General features: G+C 43.1%; 2 protein-coding genes across 8 annotated transcripts in view; one reads left to right on the forward strand and one right to left on the reverse strand.

Moving 5' to 3' along the window:
• The window catches only part of ARL6IP6 (ARF like GTPase 6 interacting protein 6), a 47,100-nt gene extending 35,524 nt beyond the window's left edge, over positions 1-11,576 (reverse strand). For all 3 annotated transcript variants that reach the window (XM_082657987.1, XM_082657988.1, XM_082657989.1), the window contains exons 1-2: positions 10,469-11,576; positions 8,907-8,960 (exon numbers count right to left, since the gene is read on the reverse strand). In XM_082657987.1, coding sequence (XP_082514113.1) covers positions 8,907-8,960; positions 10,469-10,868 — 454 coding nt within the window. In that variant the 5' untranslated portion in view covers positions 10,869-11,576. The remainder of the gene's footprint in view (positions 1-8,906; positions 8,961-10,468) is intronic.
• A 120-nt stretch (positions 11,577-11,696) lies between these two features.
• PRPF40A (pre-mRNA processing factor 40 homolog A) overlaps positions 11,697-27,144 on the forward strand; it is a 55,710-nt gene continuing 40,262 nt past the window's right edge. For 2 of the 5 annotated variants that reach the window (XM_082657982.1, XM_082657983.1), the window contains exons 1-4: positions 11,697-12,147; positions 13,411-13,542; positions 25,800-25,880; positions 27,053-27,083. In XM_082657982.1, the coding sequence (XP_082514108.1) occupies positions 11,872-12,147; positions 13,411-13,542; positions 25,800-25,880; positions 27,053-27,083 (520 nt within the window). In that variant the 5' untranslated portion in view covers positions 11,697-11,871. Of the gene's footprint in view, positions 12,148-13,410; positions 13,543-14,925; positions 15,006-24,174; positions 24,215-25,799; positions 25,881-27,052; positions 27,084-27,144 lie in introns of those variants that run through there. The other 3 variants (XM_082657986.1, XM_082657984.1, XM_082657985.1) reach the window with 3 other exon arrangements.

Here is a 27,144-nt window from a genome sequence, read left to right on the forward strand (position 1 = left end):
ACCAACGGCTCTATGGCTTTCCCGCTCCCCGATTTCCCGCTCCCCGAGGGGCGGAACCAACGCAACCGGCACCGACATTGCCACAACACCCGAGAGATTACCAAAAAAGGGGCTGCTTCACACGGCAAGCACCTCCCCTGCGTCCACCCCTATAAATTTGGTTCGTGCCTGCACCCGGGCGCGACTTCCCTGGCCCCTTTCTCTCGGACCAATGAACCTCGCCTGGGAGCGTTCCCAAATAAAGCTTGCTTAAGTTCTCCTCCGTTTCTTGGTGCCGTTCCTTACATTTGGTGCCGAAACCCGGGAGGGGTACCCAGCCCCACAAATTACCGCGGGGCCACCCCTCACACCCCCTAGGGGACGACCGGGGACCTCTGCTCACCCACCCGATCCGGCAGAAGCGGGGTAAGTCCCTCCTTCGTTCCCCTCGACCCCCGGGGTCCCTACCTACCGGACTCCCTGTCCTTAGCCGCGGCCGCGTCAGGGAGTCCTCCATCCTCCCTGAGCCTCGAGCGGTTGTGGAGACGTCCCAACCGCCTGACTGCTCTCCGATCTGCCGTGACCAGAGATTGAGACCAGAGACGTCTCTCTCTTTCTCTGTTCACCCGGGGACAGACCGGAGGTCATGGGGACCTCAGAATCTAAACCAGATCCTAAGACACCCCTGGGGGTGTCTCCTGGCCAACTTTACAAAACTCGGCTTTTCTCAAGACCTCCGCCGCAGGCGGCTCATATTCTATTCCACCGAAGCCTGGCCACAGTACCCTCTAGACAATCAGTCTAAATGACCTCCTGAAGGGACTTTCGATTTCAACATCCTCCGCGATTTAGACAACTACTGCCGCAGGACGGGCAAATGGTCCGAGGTCCCCTATGTCCAGGCCTTCTGGTATTTACACTCCCGCCCTTCCCTCTGCGTCGATTGTTCCACTTCCCAGATCCTTCTTGCCAAACAGACATCTCCTACATCCAAGCCCCTAAATTCCTTTGACGATGACCCCTCTCCACTAGCCGACCCACCCGAATCTCTCACCTCTCCCCACTCCAGAGCTCCTCTCCAACCCCCACCCTACCCTGGACCGGCTCCTCTCCCTCCCGCTCACTCCAGCGCCCCCCACCGCTCCCCCGCACCAGGCAATCTCCCCCTTAGCCCCGCCTTCCCCCGCTTCCTCTCCCTCCGTTGCTCTCCCACCACCACTCTCCTCGCCAGTGAGCTCACACACCCGCTCTCACCACCACGACTCCCAGGACCCAAACCTTCTCTGTCCCATAAGAGAGGTGGCCGGAGCGGAAGGATTAGAGTTCATGTTCCCTTTTCCCTCCAAGATCTCTCTCAAATATAAAAGCGATTAGGCTCCTTTTTCTGCCGACTCTTCCCGCTACATCAAAGAATTTCGCTACCTCTCTCAAGCTTACGATCTAACCTGGCACGACATCTTTGTGATCCTATCTTCTACTCTGACCCCCGACGAGAGGGAAAGAATTCAAACTGCTGCCCGAAACCACGCAGATCAGGTCCACCTCACTGATAACTCTATGCCCGTCGGAGCCACTGCCGTTCCTGGCACCGATCAGGGCTGGAGTTATCAGTACGGCCAAGACGGTCGCCGCAAACGCGATCTAATGATCCAATGCCTCTTGGCTGGTATGCAGGCTGCCTCCCACAAGATTGTCAACTTCGAAAAACTAAAAGAGATAACCCAAGAGCCCAATAAAAATCCGGCCATCTTCCTCAACCGCCTTACAGAGGCCCTAACTCTCTACACCCGCTTGGACCCTGACACCCCCGGAGGCGCAACGGTCTTGGCCACCCACTTTATCACCCAATCAGCCCCTGATAGCAGAAAAAAACTTAAGCGGGCAGAAGACGGCCCCCAGACTCCCATCCGAGACCTGGTAAAAATGGCCTTTAAAGTCTATAACGCCCGTGAGGATTTGGCAGAATCCAGCCGACAGGCTCGGATGCACCAAAAGGTGGCCCTCCAGACCCAAGCCCTCGTAGCCGCCCTGTGGCCGGCCATCTCCCATAGACAACATCCACGGGACCCGCCAAAGGCAACCCCACCAGGGGCCTGCTTTAAGTGTGGAAAAGAGGGACACTGGGCTCGCCAATGTCCCAATCCCCGTCCTCCTTCCAAGCCCTGCCCTGGCTGCGGGCTAACAGGCCATTGGAAGAGTGACTGCCCTATGGCCAGCCCTCCCTCAGCGCCTCCATGCGGAGGGCAAACCGACCCAACGGCCCTACCTCTCGAACTCCTGGGATTGGCTGACGATTGACAACACCCGGACTCGAAGACCCCCAACACCCTCGCCGAGCCCAGAGTAACGCTACAGGTAGCGGGTAAGTTCACCTCATTCCTGGTGGACACGGGGGCTACCTATTCGGTCTTGCCTACATATTCCGGGCCAGTTTTTCCTTCCCAGGTCTCGGTAATGGGCATCGACGGTAAGCCATCCTTCCCCTTCCAGACCGGCCCCCTTTCATGTTACATCGAGAGGTTCCCTTTTACTCATTCTTTCTTAGTCATACCGTCCTGCCCGGTTCCTCTGCTAGGTCATGATGTTCTCTTCCAATTAGGGGCCTCTCTCCAAGTTGCCAAACTTGACCCTAAGGCCCCCTCCTCTCAACTCCTGCTCCCCCTCCTCGGTCTGGCAGCGGAACCCTCTCCCTCCTCTCTCTCTTCTCCCATCCTCCCCAATCTGATAGACCCCCAGGTCTGGGATACTTCAAAACGCATACTAGCAACCCACCACCCCCCTGTCCTAATCCGTCTTAAAGACACCTCCAAGTTTCCACCCAGGCCCCAATTCCCCATTTCTGAGACTCATCTAAGGGACTTGCGACCTATTATCACCAGACTCTTAGATCAGGGGCTCCTCGTCCCCACGGACTCTCCCTGCAACACCCCTATCCTGCCTGTCCGCAAGGCCTCAGGAGATTACCGCCTGGTCCAGGACCTCCGACTGATCAATGAGGCGATAATTCCCCTCCACCCAGTCGTGCCAAACCCATACACTTTGCTCTCCCATATTTCCCCGTCCACCACCCATTTTACGGTCCTAGATCTCAAAGATGCCTTCTTTTCAATCCCCCTACACCCTGATTCCTATTTCCTTTTTGCTTTCACCTGGACAGATCCGGATACCCAGGCTTCCCGCCAGCTCACCTGGACAGTTCTTCCCCAGGGCTTCCGCGACAGCCCCCACCTCTTTGGCCAGGCTCTGGCACGGGACCTCGCTTCCTGCCCTCTCACCCCCAGTATAGTCCTCCAATACGTGGATGACCTCCTCCTCTGTAGCCCATCTCTCAGCCTCTCAGAACAGCATACTGCTGATCTCCTCAATTATCTCGGCTCTCGCGGCTATCGGGTCTCTCCAGCCAAGGCCCAACTGTCTACACCCTCAGTAACCTACCTGGGAATCCACCTTACCCCCACAAAAAAGAGCCTGACAGCCGACCGCACCCAGGCCATCCCCAACCTCCAACCTCCAGAGACAGCTGACCAGATTCTCTCCTTTCTGGGCCTAATAGGATTTTTCCGACACTGGATCCCTAACTTTGCTCTTCTTGCTAAACCCCTATATTTAGCTGCTAAAGAAACCCCCCAAGGACCCCTTACCTCTCCCTCCACTGTTCGACGGGCCTTTCTCACCCTCAGAGACACCCTGATATCCTCCCCTCCCCTGTCTCTGCCTAACCCAGACCGTCCTTTCCACCTCTTTGTAGATGAACAGGTCGAAATAGCTACTGGACTCCTTGCCCAACCCGTAGGGCCTTCCAATCGCCCCGTGGCCTACCTCTCCAAATAACTTGACCCAACCATTCGAGGATGGCAACCACGCCTCCGAGCTTTGGCAGCAGCAGCCGAGCTGACCAAACAAACACTCAAACTGACCCTGGCCCACCCGCTGACTGTATTTTCCTCTCACCGACTGGCCGACCTCCTCGGCCATAAGTCTCTCTCTCTCTCGGGCCCCTCTCGCATCCAGGAATTCCACCTGCTGTTCATCGAAAACCCTGCCATCTCCCTTGACCTCTCCCCCTGCCTAAACACGGCCTCCCTCTTGCCCATTTCCGACACGGGGACCTCCCCTTCCCACTCCTGCCCCCAAGTTGTAGAGGCCCTCAGCCTGCCGAGGGAAGGACTCTTTGATACTCCACTGTTAAACCCGGACCGCACCCTCTTCGTAGATGGCAGCTCAATACTCGGCCCTGACGGACGCCGCCAGGCAGCCTACGCGGTAGTAACCATCTCAACCATTATCGAGGCCAACCGCCTCCCAGAAGGGACAACCTCTCAAAGGGCTGAACTGATCGCACTCACGCGGGACCTTGACTTCTCTAAGGGCCAAAGGGTCAATATCTATACACATTCTAAATATGCCTTCCTGATTGCACACAGCCATTCAGCTCTTTGGAGGGAGTGTGAAGTTTTGACCACTAAGGGCTCCCCGGTGGTCAACGCCTCCCTCATCGCAAAACTCCTGGATGCCCTCCAACTGCCTGAGGAGGTGGCAATCATCCACTGCAGGGGCCACCAGTCTCCCTCTAACCCAATAGCACAAGGTAACTAAAGGCCGACTCCGTGGCCCACAAGCTCACCAAAGGGGCCCCTCCAGCTCTGATCTTGTTCCTCACCTCAATCCAACACGCATATGACCCCCACGAAGAGACAGCACTACTATCCAAAGGGGTCCACAAGGACAACAAAGGATGGATTTTTATGGACAACAAAGTTGCCCTCCCTTCAGCTCAAGCGGCCAGCCTCCTATAAGACATCCACAAGTCCCTACACATTGGCCCAAAGGCAATGTTCCGTTTCCTAGATCCCTTCTTTTATATGCCTGGACTCAGAGATGCCATCTCAAAAACTCACGCGGCTTGCCAGACTTGTGCGTCCATCTCTCCACAAGGAGGCCTACGGCCCCGAATTCCTACTCACCAGATGCGCGGACACCAACCTGGCAAGGACTGGCAGATTGACTTCACCCACATGCCCTGCTGTAAACGCTTCCAATATTTCACCTTTTCAGGTTGGATCGAGGCCTTCCCAACGGCCCGAGAAACAGCAGATACGGTCTCCACCATTCTTCTCCAACATATCGTCCCCCAGTTTGGCCTGCCTATCTCCATCCAGTCGGACAACAGACCCGCCTTCGTCTCTCAGGTGGTTCAGCAGGTATCTGAGGCTCTTCAGATCACCTGGAGACTCCATATCCCTTACCACCCCCAGTCATCTGGTAAGGTTGAACGTGCCAACGGGATCTTGAAGGACCACCTCACCAAGCTGTCCCTTGAGGTCCATATCTCGTGGCCCGATTTGCTCCCTCTTGCCCTTACCCGAATCTGAGCCTCACCTCGGACCCCTACTGGTCTCAGTCCATTCGAACTGCTCTACGGCCGCCCTTTTCTCCTCCATAACCTACCAACCCAAAACCCACCCCTAGCTTCCTACTTCCCCTACCTGTCTCTGCTCCGCCACCTTCTCCGTGAACACACTGACCGCAACCTGCCGACGGTCACTGCCTCTGAAACTTCCCCTCTCCCTCTACAACCTGGCGATAGCATCCTCCTCAAAGAATTACACCCCCAATCTCTCAAGCCACGGTGGACAGGCCCCCATACGGTGATCCTCACCACTCCTACGGCAGCCAAACTCTTGGGACACCCCTCCTGGTACCATGTCTCCCGCCTTAAAATGGCCCCAACTCCAGAGACTTGGACGGCCCAACCGCTGGGTCCCACAAGACTACGGCTTGTCTGTCACCCTGTCTCTCCTCCTGCTGCTCCTCCTGCCACCCAGGACTCACCAGATGTCCCTATGGCGCTTCCATGTCCATGGGACATGGCAAGCTAAAGGTCGGACCCACACTCGAGTCTTGGGCACGGGGGACTGCCAACCAGATGGGTGCCAGGCCCTGGTGACAGTCCAGATCCCCATCTCTAACATAGAAGGTGTTCCCCTGGGTTGGTCCACCCCCGCTGTCTGTTTCACTTACGATCAGACCAGAGACTACTGTCAATGGTGGGATGAGACCTATGGGGGGTGCCCCTATCACTCATGTAACATCCATGTGGCAAAACTAGATACCAGGAGCTCGCTCCAACAATCCCACCTGCTCACCACAAATGGCAAGGGTCAATTATTCATTAACATCAAAGATCCCTGGGACACAAGATGGGTAAAAGGGGTACAAGGAAAAATCTACCGGTGGGCAACTGATGCCTACCCTGTGGGCTCTATCAGGGTCTTCCGCTCATACGTCAGAGTGATCCCTGAAATTATCCAGCACTTGAGCGAGCAGGCCACCATGGTCCAGGAGACAGAACAGGCCCTAGAACGCCAATTACCCCACCCTGACCATAAGACGGACCCTTTTTCTTGGTTGGCCCTCATCCGCCAAGGGGTGCAAATGCTTAATCACACCGGAATAGGCAACATCTCTGACTGCTTTCTATGTGCCTCACTTGGCCGACCACCATTAACTGCTGTCCCACTCGACCAGCCCTTCACCTCTACCCTCCTTAATTCCTCCCAGAACTTACCTTTTCCCCCTTTAAGAGTCCCCATATTCCTTGATTTAGAAAAAAAGAACCTCACAATTTGCTATGGCAGCCGACCAAACTTAACTAATGATGCACTCCCTTGCAACTCATCCCTCCCTGTAACTACGCCAATGGGGGCCCCACCAGGTCTGTTCTTTTGGTGTAATGGCTCCCTTACAAAAGAGATCAACTCTTCCTCCCCCTTTCCATGTATCCCCGTCACCCTTGTTCCACAGCTCACATTATATGGCGAAGCCGAATTTCTCTCACTTACCACACAACTCTTCGGCCGACAGAAAAGGGCCATCTTTCTCCCTATGGTAGCAGGCATTTCCCTCGCCTCCTCCCTCGTTGCTGCAGGCATCGGGGGAGGAGCCCTGACACACAGTGTCTCAACATCCCGCAACCTAGAAGAGAAACTCCAGCTAGCCATTGAGGCCTCTGCCGCCTCCATCACCTCCCTCCAGCGCCAGATCACCTCAGTAGCCCGAGTTGCCTTCCAAAACCGACGCGCCCTGGACCTTCTGACAGCCGACAAAGGAGGTACCTGCCTCTTCCTACAAGAAGAATGCTGCTACTATATCAACGAGATAGGGGTCGTTGAGGACAATGTGGATGCTCTCCGACGCTTAAAAGAAGAACTCCAACGCAGGCAGCGACAATCCACCTCCCCCATCCCCGACTGGTGGCGGTCCTGGCTGACACCAATCCTAGGCCCCTTAATCCTCATCTGCATCCTATTCATGCTTGTCCCCTGTTTCCTCAGGTTTCTCCGCAATCACATACAAGAAGTATCTCGGGTGGCGGTGAATCAGATGCTACTCCACCCATATACCTTACTACCCACAGAACCCCCCGCTGCCGCCCTCCCCTAATCTCCGGACTGTTGGCCGCCCGACTCCCCTCCAGCGCCCCCATACAGCAGGAAGCAGCCAGAGAACAAACGTCGCCCCATTACACCAAAGAAGTCAGGATGTAAGGCCAGCAGGTCCGGGGAAGGGCCCAGGGAGCCAGACGGAACCCTCACCAAGGTGGTTGATGCAGCCGACCCACAAGTGGCATCAGCCCGGGACTTTCCACTTGCCCAGGAAACAGACCCGGGACTTTCCACTTGGCCCCGGCTTTCGCGCTCCCCGAGGGGCGAAACCAACGGCTCTATGGCTTTCCCACTCCCCGATTTCCCGCTCCCCGAGGGGCGGAACCAACGGCGGCTCTAAGGCTGATGCAACCGGCACCCGACATTGCCACAACACCCGAGAGATTACCAAAAAAGGGGCTGCTTCACACAGCAAGCACCTCCCCTGCGTCCACCCCTATAAATTTGGTTCGTGCCTGCACCCGGGCGCGACTTCCCTGGCCCCTTTCTCTCGGACCAGTGAACCTCGCCTGGGAGCGTTCCCAAATAAAGCTTGCTTAAGCTCTCCTCCGTTTCTTGGTGCCGTTCCTTACAGTTTTCTCATGCAAGAAGTTGAGACAAGCATAGACAAGTTTTCATGGGACAAGCAAACTACGTTGTTTGTAATCTGAAGATAAAGGTTCCCCTTCTGCAAAATCAGGTGAACTATACCTTGTATCACCATGAGGACTTTAGCCTTGAGGAGGCAGTTTAAATAGGTTAGCTAAGATTGGAGGAGGGAGCAACATGTGGCCTAGGAGGGCAACCATTTCCCACCCGCCCCACCCTAATTCAGAGTGGTCAGCCAAAGAAATTACAGCAAACAGGAGCAAAACATGCCAGACAGGTCAAGTTCTGAAGTCTTCATAATCATTTTGGCGCAGAGAGAAATAAAGATAAATAACAACTGAATTTTTCACTACAAACCTGTAAACTGCAGCATTCTACAGACATACTATAGAAACTCAGGTTGACTCTTTCCTAGTCATGAGTAACCTGTGTAAGTATGCCCAATGCTTTTCATATTTTTTGAAAAACCAAGTTGCTTATAAGGGGATCTGAACTTAAACTTCTCATGAGGTCTGCTTAAGATGTTATCTTTGTTAAGTTTGTGAGGTAAGGTTTTTTTGTTTGTTTTTAATTCCTGGGAAGAAGTGTAGAGAGACTTTTCCAAAAGGTAACTAAGAAACGTTAAGTATTCTCTGAGTCTTTGTTACATACAGTTGTATTCAAAATGTATTCCTAGTATGTCTGGTATACATACATATACACACGGAGATACCCCCATACACATGTAAAAAGAAAATCTAATAAAAGTTACCACACACAAATGCAAGTGAAAAAGAGTAAAACCAAACTGCACAGGGAATATATTATTTAACCAAAATTCTGCATAGTTTAAGCATAATCTAGAAAAACAAAAGTGAGCTCAAAAATCAAATTAAGTGACAATAAAGTCCATACCTAACAGTCCAGTGTGTACATCATCTTCATTCTTCAAATTTTCAGCATGTAACTCTGTAAGTACAAAAAGGGCTTGGGTAAAAAAGACAGTTTTATAATTTGAAAAGTAGCTCAAAGGCCAGAAAGACATTGTGGAGTTGTGGAAAGCACTCTGGAGCCCAAAACAACTGGGTTCAAATTCTGATTCCATTTACTAGCTAAGTGACCTTCAGTAAGCAAATAAGATGTCTTTATGAGTCAACTGCCGTGTATATAAAATGGGAATTTTTATTCCCTAGACATTTTATGTAATGCGAATTACTAGGTTTTGAGTTCAGCTCCTTTCTCTACCCTCCAAAATAAGCACAGCTCAATGTGTCCTGCAATGTACTTCAACTTCTCAGGTTTTGTGACTTTATGAACAAAGGCAATCTTTCAGAGCAAAAGAATTAAACTACCTACAAGACAAAACTCTGAGCTGCTTTGAAAAAATGGGGGAGGGAAGTGATAGAGGAAAGAAACATTGGCACCCATATTTAACATTGACAATTTACACCCAGTATCATTGTTTGAAGAGGTAAAATTCTCATATTAACTTGCCAATCTGTCTTGTGCATGAAAATCAAGCATGGTAAAGTGTTAGATGCCATCTACACCCCACTAGGGGCTTGGAAGCAATGAGGAAAAGTAAAAACTGGAATTAAATAGATTTAATTCTACTTAGTGAAGTAAAATACTTGAGTGGCAATGTGTTGGGTGCTTTTCATTCAACAAACTAAGGTATTTTTTCTTGTTTTAATTTTTCTTTTTCAGTAACTTAACCAAAGTCACACACCACTGAGAACTGAACTTTAAACTGACGTCTGACTCTTTCCACTGCAACATAAAATATCCAACCACATAATACATCTGTATAAGCTTTGGAAAACCTTTCAAGGCACATCTCTTTCTATTCCAACCTGGCCAATATTTCAACTTAAGACACGGAAAATAACACCATTAATCAGAGAAAGAACCTACTATCTTGCTCCTGCAACAGAACTTCACCACTACACTGGGTTGCAAACCTAATTCAAAACCCAAGAGGGTCTATTTTACCTATGCAAGTATAAATTTGGGTTGGGATGGAAATCCTTGTCCTTCAGCAATTCAACGTGTACAGAGGAATCAGTGGATTGTACATCTTTAACCATTTGTGGATTAAACTCTTTGAACGTGTATAACCTAATATTTACACTTTGCACCGTTCCTTTAATGACGGTTGTTATGCATTTTGCTTGATTTTGCCAATATTTTACCGCAAGTGTTCACCGACTTTAAGATATTTTTTCTTCAAGACTACCCACTTATCAAGACCTTTTCTTAAAATGGGTCTCCTGATCACGGACCAAAGTCCTCTACCTTTAAGGAAAGAGAAGACAAGGGAGAAGATCAAAGAAAGGTGCGGACGAGGACTCTGGATGAAAGCGGCTACCAGCTTGCCGGCCTTTGACGGTGCGAGGGCGACGAAGGGGAGAGCCACGTCCAGGCTCAACTAAAGTAAACTCTGGACACACTTTCAAGGCCTGGGCTTCATTCCGTACCTTTTACGATCAGGTAGGTGATAGCGAGAAGGAAGGCGAGGAGGATGGCAAACAGCAGCGAACAGAGAACTGAGAGGACCTGAACCGGCCAGCGCCGGGCTTGGGCTCTGCCGCCCGCATCCGCCGAGAAAATACCATTGCGTTTATCGGGCAGGGCGGGAGACCCGTCCCCATCTGGCCGGAGTAGCGAGTCCTTTCTAGGTTCCGATGACGCCCCGGCCGAGAACTCCGCCCGCAGGTCACGGGCCACTCGGTTGCATCCCTCCTCCTCGTCGACTTCACCCTCACCCCAGCTGTCTCCCTGAGTGAAAGCGGAAAACGCCGGTTGATCAAACGGGACAGCAGTGCCTAGACGGCGGCGAGAAGGGGCTGGGCGCCTCCCACTCTCCACGAACGACATGGCGGGAAAGACAGTTAGGTCCGCAGAGGTCAGGCGTCGCCCACCTGCCCCGCCCCGCGGTCGCAACAGCCAATCAACGGCCAGGCCCTCCACGGCCTCCACCACCTGGCCCCGGCGCGCAGGGGTGCACAAGGGTGCGTGGCTGGGCGAGGAAAGTGCCGTGGGGCCCGAGAAAAGGCTGGGCGCCCCCGGACCAGAGCATGACCCTCAAGTAGTACGAAGGAAGGGGCGCAGTGAAGTGCGCGGAGAGAGACAAGCCGAGGCCCAAGGCAGCCGAGTGTCCTCTCCCTGCAGTGCTTAGTCCGGGCCAGCGATCTCCGCCGCCGCCGCCGCGTCACCTCCATGCAAGCTCGCGCCCCGGCAGCCCCAAAGCCGCACCTCCCCGACGCTCGGTCCTAGCGCCCGCCCATGCCCCTCTAATACACATTCCCGAACCTATTTGCTTTCTCTCTTCTTCCCCTCTACGCCTGCACTAGCCCCGGCTTCCCTCATTAACGGCAGCTCACCTCGCCACGCCCTCGCCTCCCTTAACTGCCCTTTCCTCCTTCCCTGTCGCATTGTTCTCCCCGCCCCTACCACAACTTCCCTCCACACCGCTCGGCACGCCTCCTCCCCCCACCCCGGCGCGCGCTCGCCAGCTGGTGCGTACAGAGCTCGAACCCGCTCCTCACGACCCCTCCTCTCGCCTTCCCCGCCCCCTCCCTCCACCTCGAGCCCCGCGCGCGCGCATTCAGCCCCGGCCACCGCTAACGCTAGAAGCTGCTTACTCCACCCCCACCCCACCCCACCCCACCCCCGGCGGCCTCAGGTTTGCGGGGCGTACGTGACTCGGGCGGGGGGTGAAGGTGGCAGGCCCCCACTGCCCCACCCCCTACGGGGTGAGGCTGTCTAAGCTCGGGAAGCTGGGATACAGTTGTCTTCCCTTCCCCGGGGGAAGTTGGTGGAGTTTTCCCGGCAGAGGAGTCGGCGCAGAAACTTCCTCCGTCCCCCTATTCCCCCCTCCATGCAGGCGACGCCGAGTGAGGCTGAGGCTGGGGGCGAATCGCCGAAGAGCTGCGTGTCGGCAGCGCAGTCTGATTGGACAGCGGGGAAGCCTGTCAGCTTATTGGCCCCGCTGATCCCGCCCCGTAGCGCAGGGCAGCCTTTAACCTTTAGCCCCAGTGGGCGCCAGCCACTCAGATCGCTTCTTGTTGGTATGTGTAGCGGCAGTGGCCGCCGGCGGAGCAGTCTGAGTCCGACGATGAGGCCGGGGACGGGAGCCGAGCGTGGAGGCCTCATGGTGAGTGAAATGGAGAGCCATCCTCCCTCGCGGGGTCCCGGGGACGGGGAGCGGAGATTGTCCGGCTCAAGCCTCTGCTCCAGCTCTTGGGTCTCTGCTGACGGCTTCCTGAGGAGACGGCCCTCGGTAAGGGATCGGTGGGGCAGGGGGAAAGCGGCACAATGAAAAACGGAGTCAGAGACAGGAAGCTTTCTCCAGGAGGAGAAGATGAGAGTGGACGAAGGAAGAGCTCGAGATGGTGGGATATGTTCCGAGGGAGAGAAATAGGAGGGCGGGGATGCACAAAGGAAAGGAAGTGGGACCGTGGAAGTTCCCAGTGGGTTTGGCCTAGGCAGATGCGCGGTGGAGGTGCTGGGCCCTAGGCGGGGTGAGCATTTTGGAGAGGTAGGCCCGATTAAGCAGGCGGGGGGAAGGCAGAGACTTTCTTCGGTAGACTTTAATAGAGGCTGCCAGAATTTCTTCACTAGTAGTAGTGTTGTCTGCAGCGGGGGGACAGCTGGGAGAATTGGCAGGAGATAATTTCCTGCTTTTAAGACCTGTAACAATGGACACACAAGTAAAGAAAGTAGTTGTCTTATAAAAGCGCGTTAAGATGGATGAATTAGTTGTTTGCATTTAGTGTCCGTGAGTGACAGACCTCATTCTTTGGGTTTTTTGTTTTGTTTTGTTTTTTGCAGGAGTAATTTTAGCTGTGTTAGAGATTCTCTTAGGAAATAATATGTTTGCTTGTTAGGAGGGAAGTGTCCCCGGGTATCCAATACTGTTTGTTTTGTGTAAGACCAGCCCTCATCTGAGTTAATTGGGTAAATTCAGCGTTTTAAAGCTTAAAATCATCTTAGACATGAATTTAAGAATAAATGAAGTTATAAAATAAAAATAGTTGACTAGCTGATATCTGTGTGAAGTAGGACAAAGTTGTGGTTTTCACCATAACAGTTAAGTTGGCCTTCACATGCATTTCCTCCCAGTTTAGCAAACCAGTTGGTAACTGATTAAATCAGCATACTTAAAACAACAACTACGAATTAGGTGTCCAGTGATGATTTTAATTTTTTCCATTTTGTTCTGAAATTTGGTCAGGTGCAAGCTCATAAATACTGGTGTTGTACATTTTATTTAAGACAAGAAAGTATAAACTAACTCAGTAATTGAATCACACATTAGCCAGATATTATGTCATGCATATAACTGATTTGTAGAAATCAGATTTTTGAGAAGCATTTATTGGTACTTACTAATTTTTAAATTGTCCCTCTTTTTCAGATGGGGCACCCTGGCATGCATTATGCCCCAATGGGAATGCATCCTATGGGTCAGAGAGCGAACATGCCTCCTGTACCTCATGGAATGATGCCGCAAATGATGCCCCCAATGGGAGGACCACCAATGGGACAAGTAAGAATGTTTTGTTTTGTATTTCTTTGTTTACTTTTGCCCATGGTATTCTTGTGTCAAAGAATTTCAAAATCTGGGTCAATACTTACAGCTGTTTAAGTTTCAGTTTATGCCAGAATAATGTTTTTAAGTGAAATGTTGTATAATCATGACAGTAACCAAATTTTGAGTGTAATGAAAAATCTGTATAAGAGATTTACTTTCTACAGCAACAAAATTGAGTTGTTTTTGTTTGTTTTTTTAAATTTAAAAGTAGCAAAGTACATGTAGGCTTTTTAGTTTAATGACTTTCCCCCCGAGTATGTCAATTGAAGTAAATATGCTATGTCAATATAATTTTTGTTGGTGGACCTTGTACATGCATAGAATCTGAAAACAGCAGTTGTTTAGGCCTTTGGCTTAGGATTAATTTTATTCCTGAAAAAGCTTCCTGGTGTGTGTGTGTGTGTGTGTGTGTGTGTGTGCGCGCGCGCGCGCGCAATGGGGGTGGAGGTGGGAAGGTTCTACTCTGATTTGGTTCTTCATAGGACGGTGCCAAATAGGTAGTTTATTTTCCACTTATACTATTTTGTTTTTTTAAAATGATTTTTGCTTCTGCACTTCTGCTTTTGAGCTGTCCCTTCCATCTCCAGCATAAATTGTAAACATTTTGTGGGAGTGATTTGGACCAAAAGGTTTTAATGCTGACTCAATGAGTTCAATAGAACTTAATTCCTAGAAAAGCATCCAAGAAAGGTAACAGGTTCAGTTACCGTAAATAATTTTATGCCCCCTGTTAGGTTCTATAATACACATATCCTTTGGTGGCTGGGTTCTTTCCATTTAGTGTTTCAATAAATCATCAAGTATTTAGGGTAACAAAATATTTTGGAAAGCCAGTCAATTAGGTATGATCTTTCTGCCAGTTGGGGGCATCATTTGCTTTGATAATCGTTTAAGCCTTGATGGTTTGAATTATTGGTGAAATTGTAGTGGAGAAAGGAGCTCGCTCTGTGTGTATGTTTTTGTTTTTTTTTTTCTTAAGCATAGAAGGGCTTAATGTCAAGTGGTTTTCTTCTTTTTTATTTAAGGTATTTAAGAGTATAGCCCTTAATTTTGTATAAAAAGCTTTATTCAGAGGCACCAGGCCCAAAAGATTCTGCCTGTAGGAGTTCTTTAAATAAAAGAACTATTTATTCTGTTACTCTAGGATAGCACAAGTTTTAAAACTCCCTAGGTGATGGAGAAACAACTCTGATTCCTCTTCTGTTTCTTTCCATCTCTAAGCAGCAAGGAGCTCTTCTTGTTTTCTCAGTAGAGCTGCTCTAACTAGATAATGAGCTTTAAAAAATATTTATTCTTTAAATGCTCTGGTTCTTATTTAAAATTAGTTTCTTTCCACAGAAAGATAAAATAAAACAATTTGCTACTGCCAGATGCTTCTCTCTTTTCTGGGGCCTTCTGTTTCCATTGGGCCAGTCAAGGTAAGTTTTGCAAGGGATTGACCTGCTTGCCCTTGCTGTATTGGTGCTGTTGCACTACCAAAACCAAGATACCAGCTAGTCATTTTGAGTAAAATGGAGATTTTATTTTTTAAGTACTCATGTATCTCATTGACATAAGCTGGTCACAGTTTGCTCTATGGCCCTTTCTCTTTAGCTCTGTAGTGACCATCTTCCTAGTAAGGTTATTTGCTACTTGGTACACATCCATTCAAATACTCTGAATTTTACCTTGTGGTTTTCTTCTACTTCTTTCCTAGACCAGTATATGCCATGTGCCTTTAAGCGTACCTGACTGTTTAGATGTTCAGAAGTCTCTCTCTGTTGGCTCCTGTTAGGATAACGATTGAATGACTTAAGAATCCAGCTCTGAGGAACTCAAGAGAATACCCATTTTTTTTTTCCCTTAGATTATTCCTTTTTTTCCTCTTGATATCTAACAAATATGGGGCCCAAGTCTTGGTAAAACAAATTCTTGTTTTAGCTTTGATAACAGAGTGGGAGGGCATGGATAATATAAACAGTCATGTATTCAGAAATCTAATTTAAAGCCCTATAAACAACTACCTTAAAATAAAAGTTGATAATTCGCAAACTTGATCCTTTTTTCTGCATCATGTCTTCTGTCTACCCGCCCTCAGAAGTATAAGTGAGCAGTAAGTGATCAGAAGATAATGAGAAGAAGCAGGATGCCTATATAGCTCACTGCAGTGACACAAAGTTGGTAGGGTTCTGTCATCAAATTTTAAATAGTTAATTCACAAATTCTTTAGACTTTGCAATTGAAGGTTATGGAACCTTCATGTATATTGCCTAGTTCACATTAAGATCTCATTCTGGGACCAGCTGAGGACTAAAATTGGTGGCAGTCTTACTTGCTAAGTGATTGTGGTCTTTGGGATGTTACTGAACATGACATGAAATTTTAAAACTTGTTTGTAAAATAATATGCAGACTGGACATAACAGTCTACAGAAACCAGAGTTTGTACTTTTTGAAATGCAGCAGATGATTTAGATTAGAGGAGTAGCATGTTTGTTTTAGTTCAGGAGATAACCTAGAATGCCTTTTTAGAATTTAGGATGAATCTATTAGTAGTAATAGATATTTGGAAATTATCAAATAGGTCTTAATAATATTCTTTCAAGTTTATCCTGTAGGTTAAACTTGCCTTTCTTATTGTACATTAACTTCAGATGGGAAAGTTGTGCTTCTACTTTTACAGAGTTATAGGATCTTACAGTTGGAAGGGACCTTACAAGTTTACAAATGTTAATGATAAAATAATTTTCCTGCTTGGTGGCAGTAGAGATTTGTATTAAGATATAATTATGTATGAAGCTGTCCTCTTTCTCTATGTGTATTGTAAATAATGTTTTGCTTTAAAATATTTTCACGTCTTATTCTTTTGTTGTCTTTTCTACAGCATAAACCATCCTTATCACAGGCAATTTGGCCTTCACTTAAGCCCAAGAGTCTTTCTGCCTGACTTTGTCTTCTTTCTTTAATTCTTAATTTTCCTCTTCTTTTAATGAGAAGAGTAAAGTAAAAGAATTAAGGTCCCTTTCAGCTCTAACAACCTATGATTCAGTTTAGATCATTTGATAAGGATAGGTGATATGTATAAGATTTTATGGGTTGATATGCAAGTAAAAATAGGAAATTCTTTTAGTAATGCCCCCCTAATTCTAATTATTCATTATTTTTTTCTTGTTGCCTTTGTTCAATAAACTGATAAATGAATAATTCCTCTTTAAAAATAAGTCAGATTTTCATGTTCTCGTACTGAGTAAGGCGGGTTTTTATAGACCTTATTTCTGTTCCTGCTGCTATCTGAGCTTAAGTCATTACACTCTCATGCCTAAGATACTCTTTACAACTTTTGAGCTGGTTTTCTTGCTTCAAGCTTGTCCCCCAAAAAACTCTTTTTAGATTTCAATGAGTTATCTCCTTGCCGTAGAACTTCCACTGTTTTTCTGTGCCTATAGCGTAATGTCTACGTTCCACAATTTAACTTTCAGTTATCTCCCATAGTATATAATTCAGAGCACGATTCTGAGCTGCATGTCTTCACATTCCCTAATATGAACGCGGGCTGGTCTTTTCATGGTATTTTGAGTAACTATATTAGTTCATGACCAAGGTTGTGCTGTTTTTCTTGCTCTCCTGCCCCCCAGCTCTCTACTACCATGAGCTTTCCTTTATTTACCTAAATTCTGCCATTTCAAGTCCTGCCTTCTCCAAGAGGTCCTCAACAATAAATTTTCCCAGCATATACCTCCCCTTCAGATTATTAAAATAAAATCCTACGTAATCCGCCCATAACTCTTACTATTTCACTTATTTTAGCACTTGTTTTGTTTTATTATGGTTTATTTGCTTTGCCTTTCCAACAGTTGTAAGCTCTTAGGGGGCAGGGGCTATGTTCTGAACTTTTAAGAAGTCTGTAGGTGCTGAGCACAGTTCTTGGCACATCATGGGTGCTCAGTAAATTACTTGTTGAATGAATGAAACAAACGCAGATACCCTTTCCTACAATATAAGCCAGAAAGTTAGTCAGTGTTACATGTGACTTTTCAGCGGTTACTTATGACTTCACACTGTTACCACTTATTCTTGTTTTTAGGGTCTGTCTCTACTGTTGATTTTCAATTTGACAAAAATGGAAGATAATTAAGATGAAATAAGTAATTTTTGTTTGGTGAATAAAACTAAAGAACTTCCATTTACTTTAAATTACAGGCAAATGTATTTCTGTCTGTATGACTTCATTGGTGATCATCTCTTTAAGTTTTACCAGATTTTTCCATACCCTAGGGAGAAATGATGATTTGGAATATAGGCCTTCCAGAGAAATCCAATATATTGATTGGTGTCTTAGATTTATCTGACTGACTTGATAAATTGTTATGCTGTTGTTGCTTGTGAGTTATCCTCACTTTTGGGTGTTATAGGGTCCTTGCCATTGAATTGAACATTAGCCAGTGAAAAAGATTTTTTTTTTAGCTTATCTGCTCGTAGATTGTTGAATCTAGGTAACTTTCTTTATGTATTTATATTACCTAGGTGAGTGCATTTTAAAACATAGATTGACCCATACCTACTGTGTTGGTATAACTTTTGGGCTGTGTATATGGTTAGATTTTGATAGGTTTTAGTTTCATTATCTTTAGATAGCAACTCATTTAAATATGAACTCATCTATTCAAAAACTTCAACTAGAGTAGTATTTCTGAGTATATCGGGATTACTTGAAGAGATGTAAAAAGACCATGTCACTTTGGAAGAATGAACTGCACCCCTCCACCCCTTTGAGATTCGCAGGGTGCAGTATTTTCTAAAGATGCTAAGAAGTCTTGCAGAAGCCTTTTAAAACTTTTTACTTAGTATTTTTCGGTTTTAGTTGGCCATCTTCCTCTCCCCCACTTCCACAGTCTCCCTTGCCCCCCTGTTATCTGTTTATTTTGCTTTGTCTAGCACATTGCATAGAACTAACACTGCCTGTAATTAACATTTTGTGAGAAAAGCTGAATTGGGATCACTTACCCATTTAGTCTGCTCTTCAGGATAAAAGGGCAATGTGGAAATCAGTATTAACACACATAAATGTAGCAGCTCATAGAGTTGTAGAGTGCAACAAATGTATTCATTAATGGTGGAATCAGAAAGGAAAGAAAAAAAAAGGGACTTCCCTGGCAGTCCAGTGGTTAAGACACCACTCAGGGGGCACGGGTTCCATCCCTGGTGGGGGAACTAAGATCCTGCATGCTGCGCAGCCTGGTCAAAAAAAAACCAAAAAAGATCTCAATGGGTTAACCTGTTGGTTTTTGATTGGGTTTGTTAGAAATGTTGATGACATGACTTCCAGTCATTATCAAGTGGTATATCAGTAGATAGTGCACATTTGGCATCTACTTATATCCATAGCTATGCACTTGAGTTTTTGTTTGTTTTTTTACCTAGAGAAAGAATTAGCCTAAGTTGTGAAGGTTTCTAAGTTGGAATGAGTAGATATACACTGTCTCATTTAAAGTTGTCATTAGTCTTTCATTCTCATTTCCTATTTCCATATCTTCATATTTCCATTGTCAGGTCAATTTAGCCAATAGACTTTGCCCATTTTCGTCAATAGACATTTAAGCCTCTTCTTGACCGTGTATTAGTACAAAGGTGAACACTGTATATATATCATGCACTCAGGGAACTTACAGGTATCACTCAGGTGCCTGGCCACACTGTTTTCTCATCTTTTAACTGCTGATTTGACTGTCACGATACTTGTAGACGTTCGAATATTTAGTGGAGATGAATCTTTTATATTTGTATTCTTTTTCTCCCTGGTCAAGTCATCATGTTTCTTCTACTTATTAAAAAAAGTTAAGTATAGTTAGCGGTTACTAAAGATGTGGTATTTTGTATGACAGGCTTGAAAGAAAATCCTCTATCTGCTTCTTTCTTACTTGGGGCACTACACTCAAAGTGGAAATCTGAATCTTCTCCAAATCTGAGTGTTGCTGTTAGCCGTGTCTCTTAAAGGACTAAACATGCCAGCAAGTGAGAACTGAGTTGAAATACAGTTTGCTTTATCTTAGGCTTTCATTTTTTTTTTTAAACAAAATTTTCATCTCATTTATCTTAGACTTTTTTTTAACAAAATTCTCAAATCTTATTTATTAGCTCCTGATCTGTTTGGGTTAAGACTTTTTAAATTACCTTTTGATTAATGAATGAGCATTAAGTTTCTGTTTGAGAACGTGGGCTTGGTATACTTTCTTCGGTCATTGGGTATCAAGAAAGTTGTTAATTCTCTGAAAGATGATTTGTTTTAGTACTTTTAAGATCATTACATATTTATGATCATATATTTGTTGAATATAATAGAAAATTACCCTCTCTTTCCTTATACAGAAATAAGGGCTAGTCATAAAGTTGTCTACTACAAGTGTTTGAGTCTCTGCTATGTCTATGTAACTCTCTTCTGTACGAGTAATACTTACATAAATTAAACATGCTCTTTGTCCTAAAGGTGCCCACAATTGAGAAGGAGCTAAAAATTTTCATATGGACAAATATTTAATGATTTAGCTAGATATAATACTGAATCTAGTTTAAAGGAATTGGGGAAGAAGATAGTAATAGTCTTGTGTTCCTCTGTACTTGCGTTCGGGAGGGCTCATGTCCAAAAGGAGGTTTAGATGATTTTTAGAGTAAGTTTTATAAAATCTTTGATTCTATATGACTTGAGACAACACAATCTGTGTGTGTATCCACAGTATGTTTAGAGCTTTTTAAAATTCAAGTGATACAATTCATTTTTATTCAGCTCCTTTTCTAAGTTTTTGTGTCACATATCAACACCCAGTGATTTTCTTTTTATATTTTCTGTACCCTCATTTAAGAAGTTTGGGGTTTAGCAAGAGACAGTGGACTAAATAATTTAAACTATTTACTTGCCTTTTTTTCACATAGTTTTGTTTTTTAAGGTTTCAGGGAATAGAACTGTGATACCTAATCTGTGTTAGAATTATAATTTTTATCAGATGTTTGTATATAACTGATTCATATACCCTATTGAATTTGATCCTCCTGACTGAAAAGTGGATTGGCTAGATAGATGTCCAGTTTATAGATAGGAATAGGAAGGCCTAGAGAGTTGAGTGAATTGTAAAGCGACATTGAAGAGCCAGCACTAAATGTGATCCTTAATCTGGGATTGACTTCTCATTACGTGTGTTGATTCCTACTGAAGGTGATGGTTTTACAGTATTTACTAGATGCCTTTAAAGAACCAAAGTGCCTAACTAACAGATAGCTAGGGAATAGATGAGAGAAGGGGCAACATGAGAGATACTTTCATTACATGAGTTGAAGGAGAGCAGTGGTAATAAAACAGCTTTCATTTATTGAGCACTGTTCTAAGTGCCTGTGTGTATTCATGTATCATTCCATTTAATCCCTACAACAGTCCTATCAGATAAGTACTATTTTTTCCCCCATGTTGCAGGTGAGGAAATTGAGGGTTAAGTAAAGTTGCCCAAGATCACATAACTGGTGAGTGGCCAACTGGGGTAGGAATTCTGGCAGTCTGGCAGTCTGAATCCAGAGTATACTCAATAGCTGTACTAGGCTGCTTCCCTATATAGCAGTATGAGATTATGCCATGTTAACACCTCCTTAGAATTTGAAGGAATAGTGTATACTATAGTGAATTCTAAAGTCTCCAGGTTGAGAGAATTTAGCAAACTAAATAATTTTGAATACTGGCAGTTGATTTATTAAATGGTAAGGTTCTACTCCCTGTGGGAGCAGTTTGTGCAAATAATGTCTATTTTTTATCTAAATGTTTCTTATATAAGAAAATGACATGTTTTGAGTTTATATATAACTGTAGATGAAGAGGAAGTAAGGTTAAATGATTGTCCGAAACTTAAGCCACTTTGGGTTGTTAAGGACATGTCTTTAAACAGGTATTTCCATTTATTTCCAATTGAATGAATATTTAGTTACATTCAAAGATGTAGTTTTTGCATTTATTCAAAACTTAATTTTTTGCATTCATTTATGTATTTGTTTATAAGGTAAGTTAGTGGTGTAGGGAATAGTTGTTTTAAAATACTGTGTGCTTAATGTTAATAGCCTCTGTAGAGTGTATTTGTGGAATTGACTTTAGCACGTTTAAAAGGAACAAGTATAAAGGCAAGAATCAAACTTTTTAGGTAATCAATTTGTAGCTACAGGTTGGCAGCAAGAGTGATTTTTAAAAATCAACCAAATTCAAGAGTTAATATTTAGACAAAAAATAGGTTAGATTGTGTGATTTCTTTCCAGCAGGAAAAACTTCAGGAAATAATTATGAAGAAAAGAACTTTTGAGGTACCCACATGAAGATGTACACTTTTGTTTTCATATCCTAATAAAATTGGGCTAATTTACATTTTGTATAACTAATTTGCTGTAGCACTGATAGGATTACTTTTATTACTGTACCTTTTTTTATAATTCAAATATCTAGAGTGATCAATGAATCATGCTTGTTTTTATCTAACATTAGACATTTTCTAAACTGGGATGCTAAGAATGACTGAGCGGATTCTGTGGTGCTCCCTAGTTTTTACTCATTTTTAATTTTCTTCAAATGGGTGATTCTTAGAATTTTCAAGAGATTCTTCTTGATTTAACTTTTATCATTAAAAGAAGAGAAATAGAAACATCACACAGATCGTTGGCCACTTTGAATAAAGCATATCAAGTTGTATATCTGAGTTACTTTTTAAAGGTGCCAAAGTGTCCATTAAATTTAGATGTTTAATATTTTAGGCAATTTAGCTTACATCTCACATATATGTCTTTCACCCATAACCATTCTTTCTGTGTCTCCTAACAACTGAAATGCTTAATTACAGCACTTAATATATTTGCCAAAGTAGCTTAAATGGAAATTTATGAAGCTCTACAAGGTTACTGTAATTTTATACCGTGCTTCACAATAAGCTTAGTATGAGCTACCACTTTGTAGCTTTAAGAATGATCTGGCTTGTGGAATTTGTTGTGGCATTACTGTAGCAACTATGTTAAGAATTTGTCCCTGTAACCATTTTGAACCAACATCCTGTTTTCATTGAATTTAAGATGTCATCATTGATGAGACACTCCATTATATTAGGTGCCCTGCGTGAGAAAAAAACAAATGAGAAGTCTACGAATAAAGCTGGGATGCCAAAGGGCTATTCCCTCCGTGTGAAGCAAGAAGTAAATCTGCTATGGAAAAAAGGACAGCAAAGTAACTTGAATGTCTCAACTTTGTTTATTGGGCAAAAGGAGGGAAAAATCACTTCTGATCAGGATTTAAACCACACGCCAATTCTCTCATAAGCTTGCAGCCTATATTCCCATTATCAGTGTGGTGTTAAAACAAGTAAATAAATAACTTAGAAATTTTTAATGGTCTCAGGTTGATGGTGCTGCCAAGTGACTGGCTGAAGTCAACACAAATCCTCTGAAAGAATTCAACTTCAGTCAGACGGGTTGACACATGCATCTCCATATTAGGTGTATCCTAGAATTAATGAAAAATGGAAATCATAACATTTCCGCAAAATAGATTCCTCAGGCTTTGGGAAACAGGCCAAATTCTTGTAATAGCTTTTCATAAAAACATAGTATTTTGCATATTTATATTTTTGTTCTTTGGTTTCATGTTAATATCACAGTTTTGCTTTAGAATTATCTATTTACTTTTAGAATATTCGGTTGTACATAATTTAAGAATCTTGCCAATTTTTGTCAGGTTGAACAAGCTTAACTAGTTGCTACCCCTCAGAATTTACAGAGATACAGAGGGAGAATTTAGCTTTTTATTTGACATTAAATCTCATTATATAACCGATACCATGAGTTCTAGTCTAAAGGCAAAGTTTTGAGATGTTTTAAAGTTTGAAGTGTGGGAAGAAGAACAATTGAGAGAACTCTGTCAAATTCTGTTCTTTAATGATTTTCAAATATTGTTTGCTGTGTCATTGCCTGGTCTAGTAAACATTTGTTATATGTAAGCTCTTTTGTGCTTTGGTTTTGGATGGGCTTTGATCACTGTGTCTCTTATGAAGTAGAGTACTTTAATTTGAAATTACATTTATTTGTACAGTCATTTGTACTGCTATCGTGTGGAAATGCTGTGTTGCATGATGGAGATTTTTCCCCCTTTTTAAATGTCTTTAATTCTTTTTTTAAGATTTAGCACAGAATTCTTCTAATTTACATGTTTAGTTTTAAATACATCATTCCAGAAAGTTTGAAAGTAGAATGAAAAATAAATAACCCATATTCCATCTCCCTAATTATCATTTTTGGTATATTTTATTCCAAATTTTATTGTGTGTACATCTCTGTTTAAAAATTTTAATCGTAGTGTACACACAATTTTGATTGTGACTTTTTTCTCTTAACATGGAGTCAGAAGCATTTTTCATGTTGCCACAAAGTCTTTGTAGTCATAGTTTTGATATTTGCTTAATGTGGAATTTCTTTTTCTTTTCTTTTAATTGGAATATAGTTGATTTACAATATTATGTTAGTTTCAGGTGTACAGCAAAGTGATTCAGTTATACATATATATGTATGTATCTATATTCTTTTTTTGGATTCTTTCTCATAGTTTATTACAAGATACTGAATGTAGTTCCCCGTGCTATACAGTAAATCCTTATTGTTTATCTATTTTGTGTATGGTGGAGTGCATCTCTTAATCCCATACTGCCAGTTTATCCTTCCCCCCACAGTTTTTAATTCTTATGAGAAAATACTTTGATTCATTTTTCTCTTAAGTTTTCAAATTTCAGGTTCTCCATTTAGATTAGAAGTCTAGTTTTTGGACATGTTATTAGCTTTTGATTTTATATGCAGACCATTATAATAGCAGGCCATTTCTCTCTGTGGCCCACCGTGCTTCCCCCCATAATTACTTAGTTCTTAAAAGAATTCAAACATATTTGCTATTAGCCTAAAGCAGAATTAATTGTGAGGGTATATCTGTTGAGGGGAGAAGGGGAAAAAGCCTAGTTCTCATTCTGTTAGTTTGAGTTGTAGATGCTTGTCACTGCTTTGTTTTCAAATTCTGCACTTTTATTTTTGTCAACTATTATTTGACCTGTATTTCAGGTTCTAGTCACATTTCTAGTCAAGTTCTTGTTTAGTGATGTTTAAACAGTTTATTGAATATTTTGTGGAACAAAAAGGCTTTTTTGGTTTTTTCATCCATTAGTACCATACTACTTCATTTTAATGATAATTTAGCCTGGTTTTGCTTCATGAGTTGACTTTCAAAAGTAATAAACGTCAGTGTTCAAGTGTTTTCTACCTTAAGTAGGCTTTATATATTCCTGTTGACCAATATGCTTATTTCTTTTTTGTTGTTCCTATTTCTCAGATTGTTCATTTAATTTAAAACTGTTGAATAACTGGTTACCTTGTTCCAGGACCTATGATTGTTTTGTATAATTTTATCTCCCTTCATGTTTTCCTTACATTCGTTCATATTAAGATTAAAGTTATGATGTGAGATTATACTAATATATGTGAACATTGCGTCGGAATCCTTTGGAAATTTATGTTAATCTTCATGATTTTTATTCATACTAAGTAGTGAAGATTGATTCATAGATTTGGATAACAGTTATTGGTAGATGAGTTTAAGCCCCCAAACTAATATATTCTTTCCCCAGATATGCATGTGTGTATGTGCTTTATTAAGTTTTTCTTTATAAGAGACAGCATAGATGACTTGAGTTAGAAAAATCTGTTTTTTATGTATTTGTTTAAAGTCACTGAACTATAAGCACCTTTGAGCTAGAAGTTTTAAAAAGACCAGATGGCTATAAAAATTATTTAATCAGATATTAAAAATCAAAGGTGAGAAACACTGAAAAATTTTTTTTGCCTTGCTCCAAAGAAGAGAAAAACATGGGTGTTGAGTTAAAATTAAAAGGAAATTAATATTCTTAAATTTTAAGTTACAAATAACATACCATAGTCTAAACTTTTAAATGTATTAAAATAATTATGACAATACATATAAATAATGACATAAGTATTAAAATAGGTCATTAAAAAAATACTTCATTCATTCAACAAGCACTTACTAAGCATACTATTCATGTAGTGTAGTATTCACTGGGTTTTAATCCTAAGTTGTACATATTAGTTTTAATAACCAGATAGATTCTTAAAATCCTATTAGGTGCTTTGGTCTTATATAGTAATCTTTTTTTACTTTTGTTCTAGATGCCTGGAATGATGTCTTCAGTAATGCCTGGAATGATGATGTCTCACATGTCTCAGGCTTCCATGCAGCCTGCCTTACCGGTAATCTTGTGAAAGTAACTGTTTTCTGTGATGTTTTGATTTCTTTTGTCTATGAGATAACATACGTATTTTGTAGGCAATCATGTTAGCTTTTTAAGTGCCTCCTAAGTACTACACGATGGGAATTACATGGACTTTTATTTTTAGTTTCTTGAATCCAGGCATTTACATTTTTTCCTATATTTATATTATAATTGTTGTACATCCTTAGTTACTAAGTTAATTCTACATTAAACAAGTCTAGAATTCTAAAAAGCATAATTCCTTAGCCAGAAGCACTTTATTGTTCTTGTAGCGTTCTAATCTGAAAGAGCAGACGTTTGCTTTACCATATACTAATTAAAAATTGATAGGATGTGATTTAATACTAGATCCTAAATTTAGAAATCAGAAGATTTCATTTGAAATCCACATTTCATGAGACTTCAGCTGTGGCACATTACTTAGAAAAATCTTTGAATACTCTTATCACCCTTATTGGGTGGTATAGCAATATAGAAATCATTATGATATTCAAGTTAGCATGACTTATTTATTAGTTATAATGAACAGATGTGGCATACTCCACTGGGGTAGGCTTTCACTGTCGTATCCAAAACCCCTAGGGCCAGATACATTTCAATTTTTTTTTTATATTATAAAGTAATACATTGCATATAGTATATAATAATTATGTAAAAATTTCCCACGGGATCTTGGGCCGTGCACTTTAATTTCTAACACAATATTTCTAAAGCAGAACTTAAAGATACTCATTCTGATGTGGGATAAATAAGCCTGTAAACAGTTCATATCATTCAGGATAGGTTTTGCCACTGATGAGTTTTGGTGCCAAACTAAAAAAAAAAAAAAAACTTGTTTTTCAGAGCTTTTTGGATCTTAGAATTGTGGGTAAAGGGTTGTGGATCTTTATATAACCGATAATTATATAAATAAAACACTTAAGATTAAAGTGCTTCAGTAGTCCCAGATTACTGCAATTTTTTTTTTTTTTTTTTTTACAATTTATAGCAAGCTCAGGGAATTGAGATCACTAAAACTTAACCAAGAATCTTTGAGTCAGTGGCTAGAGAATTGATACATAGAGGGGACTGATTATGCTTTAAGAGAATCGTATATAAAATACAGTTTAAGCAAGGTGAATGTTACTAATTTCATTTTTATTCTTACAGCCAGGAGTAAATAATATGGATGTAGCAGCAGGTATGTATACCATTTATGGTGATATATATTAGACTTAATTTGGACAGTAGCAACCGTGTTA

This window comes from Grampus griseus (genome assembly GCF_964374135.1).
Source record: "Grampus griseus genome assembly, chromosome: 7".
NCBI classification, from domain to species: Eukaryota; Metazoa; Chordata; class Mammalia; order Artiodactyla; family Delphinidae; genus Grampus; species Grampus griseus.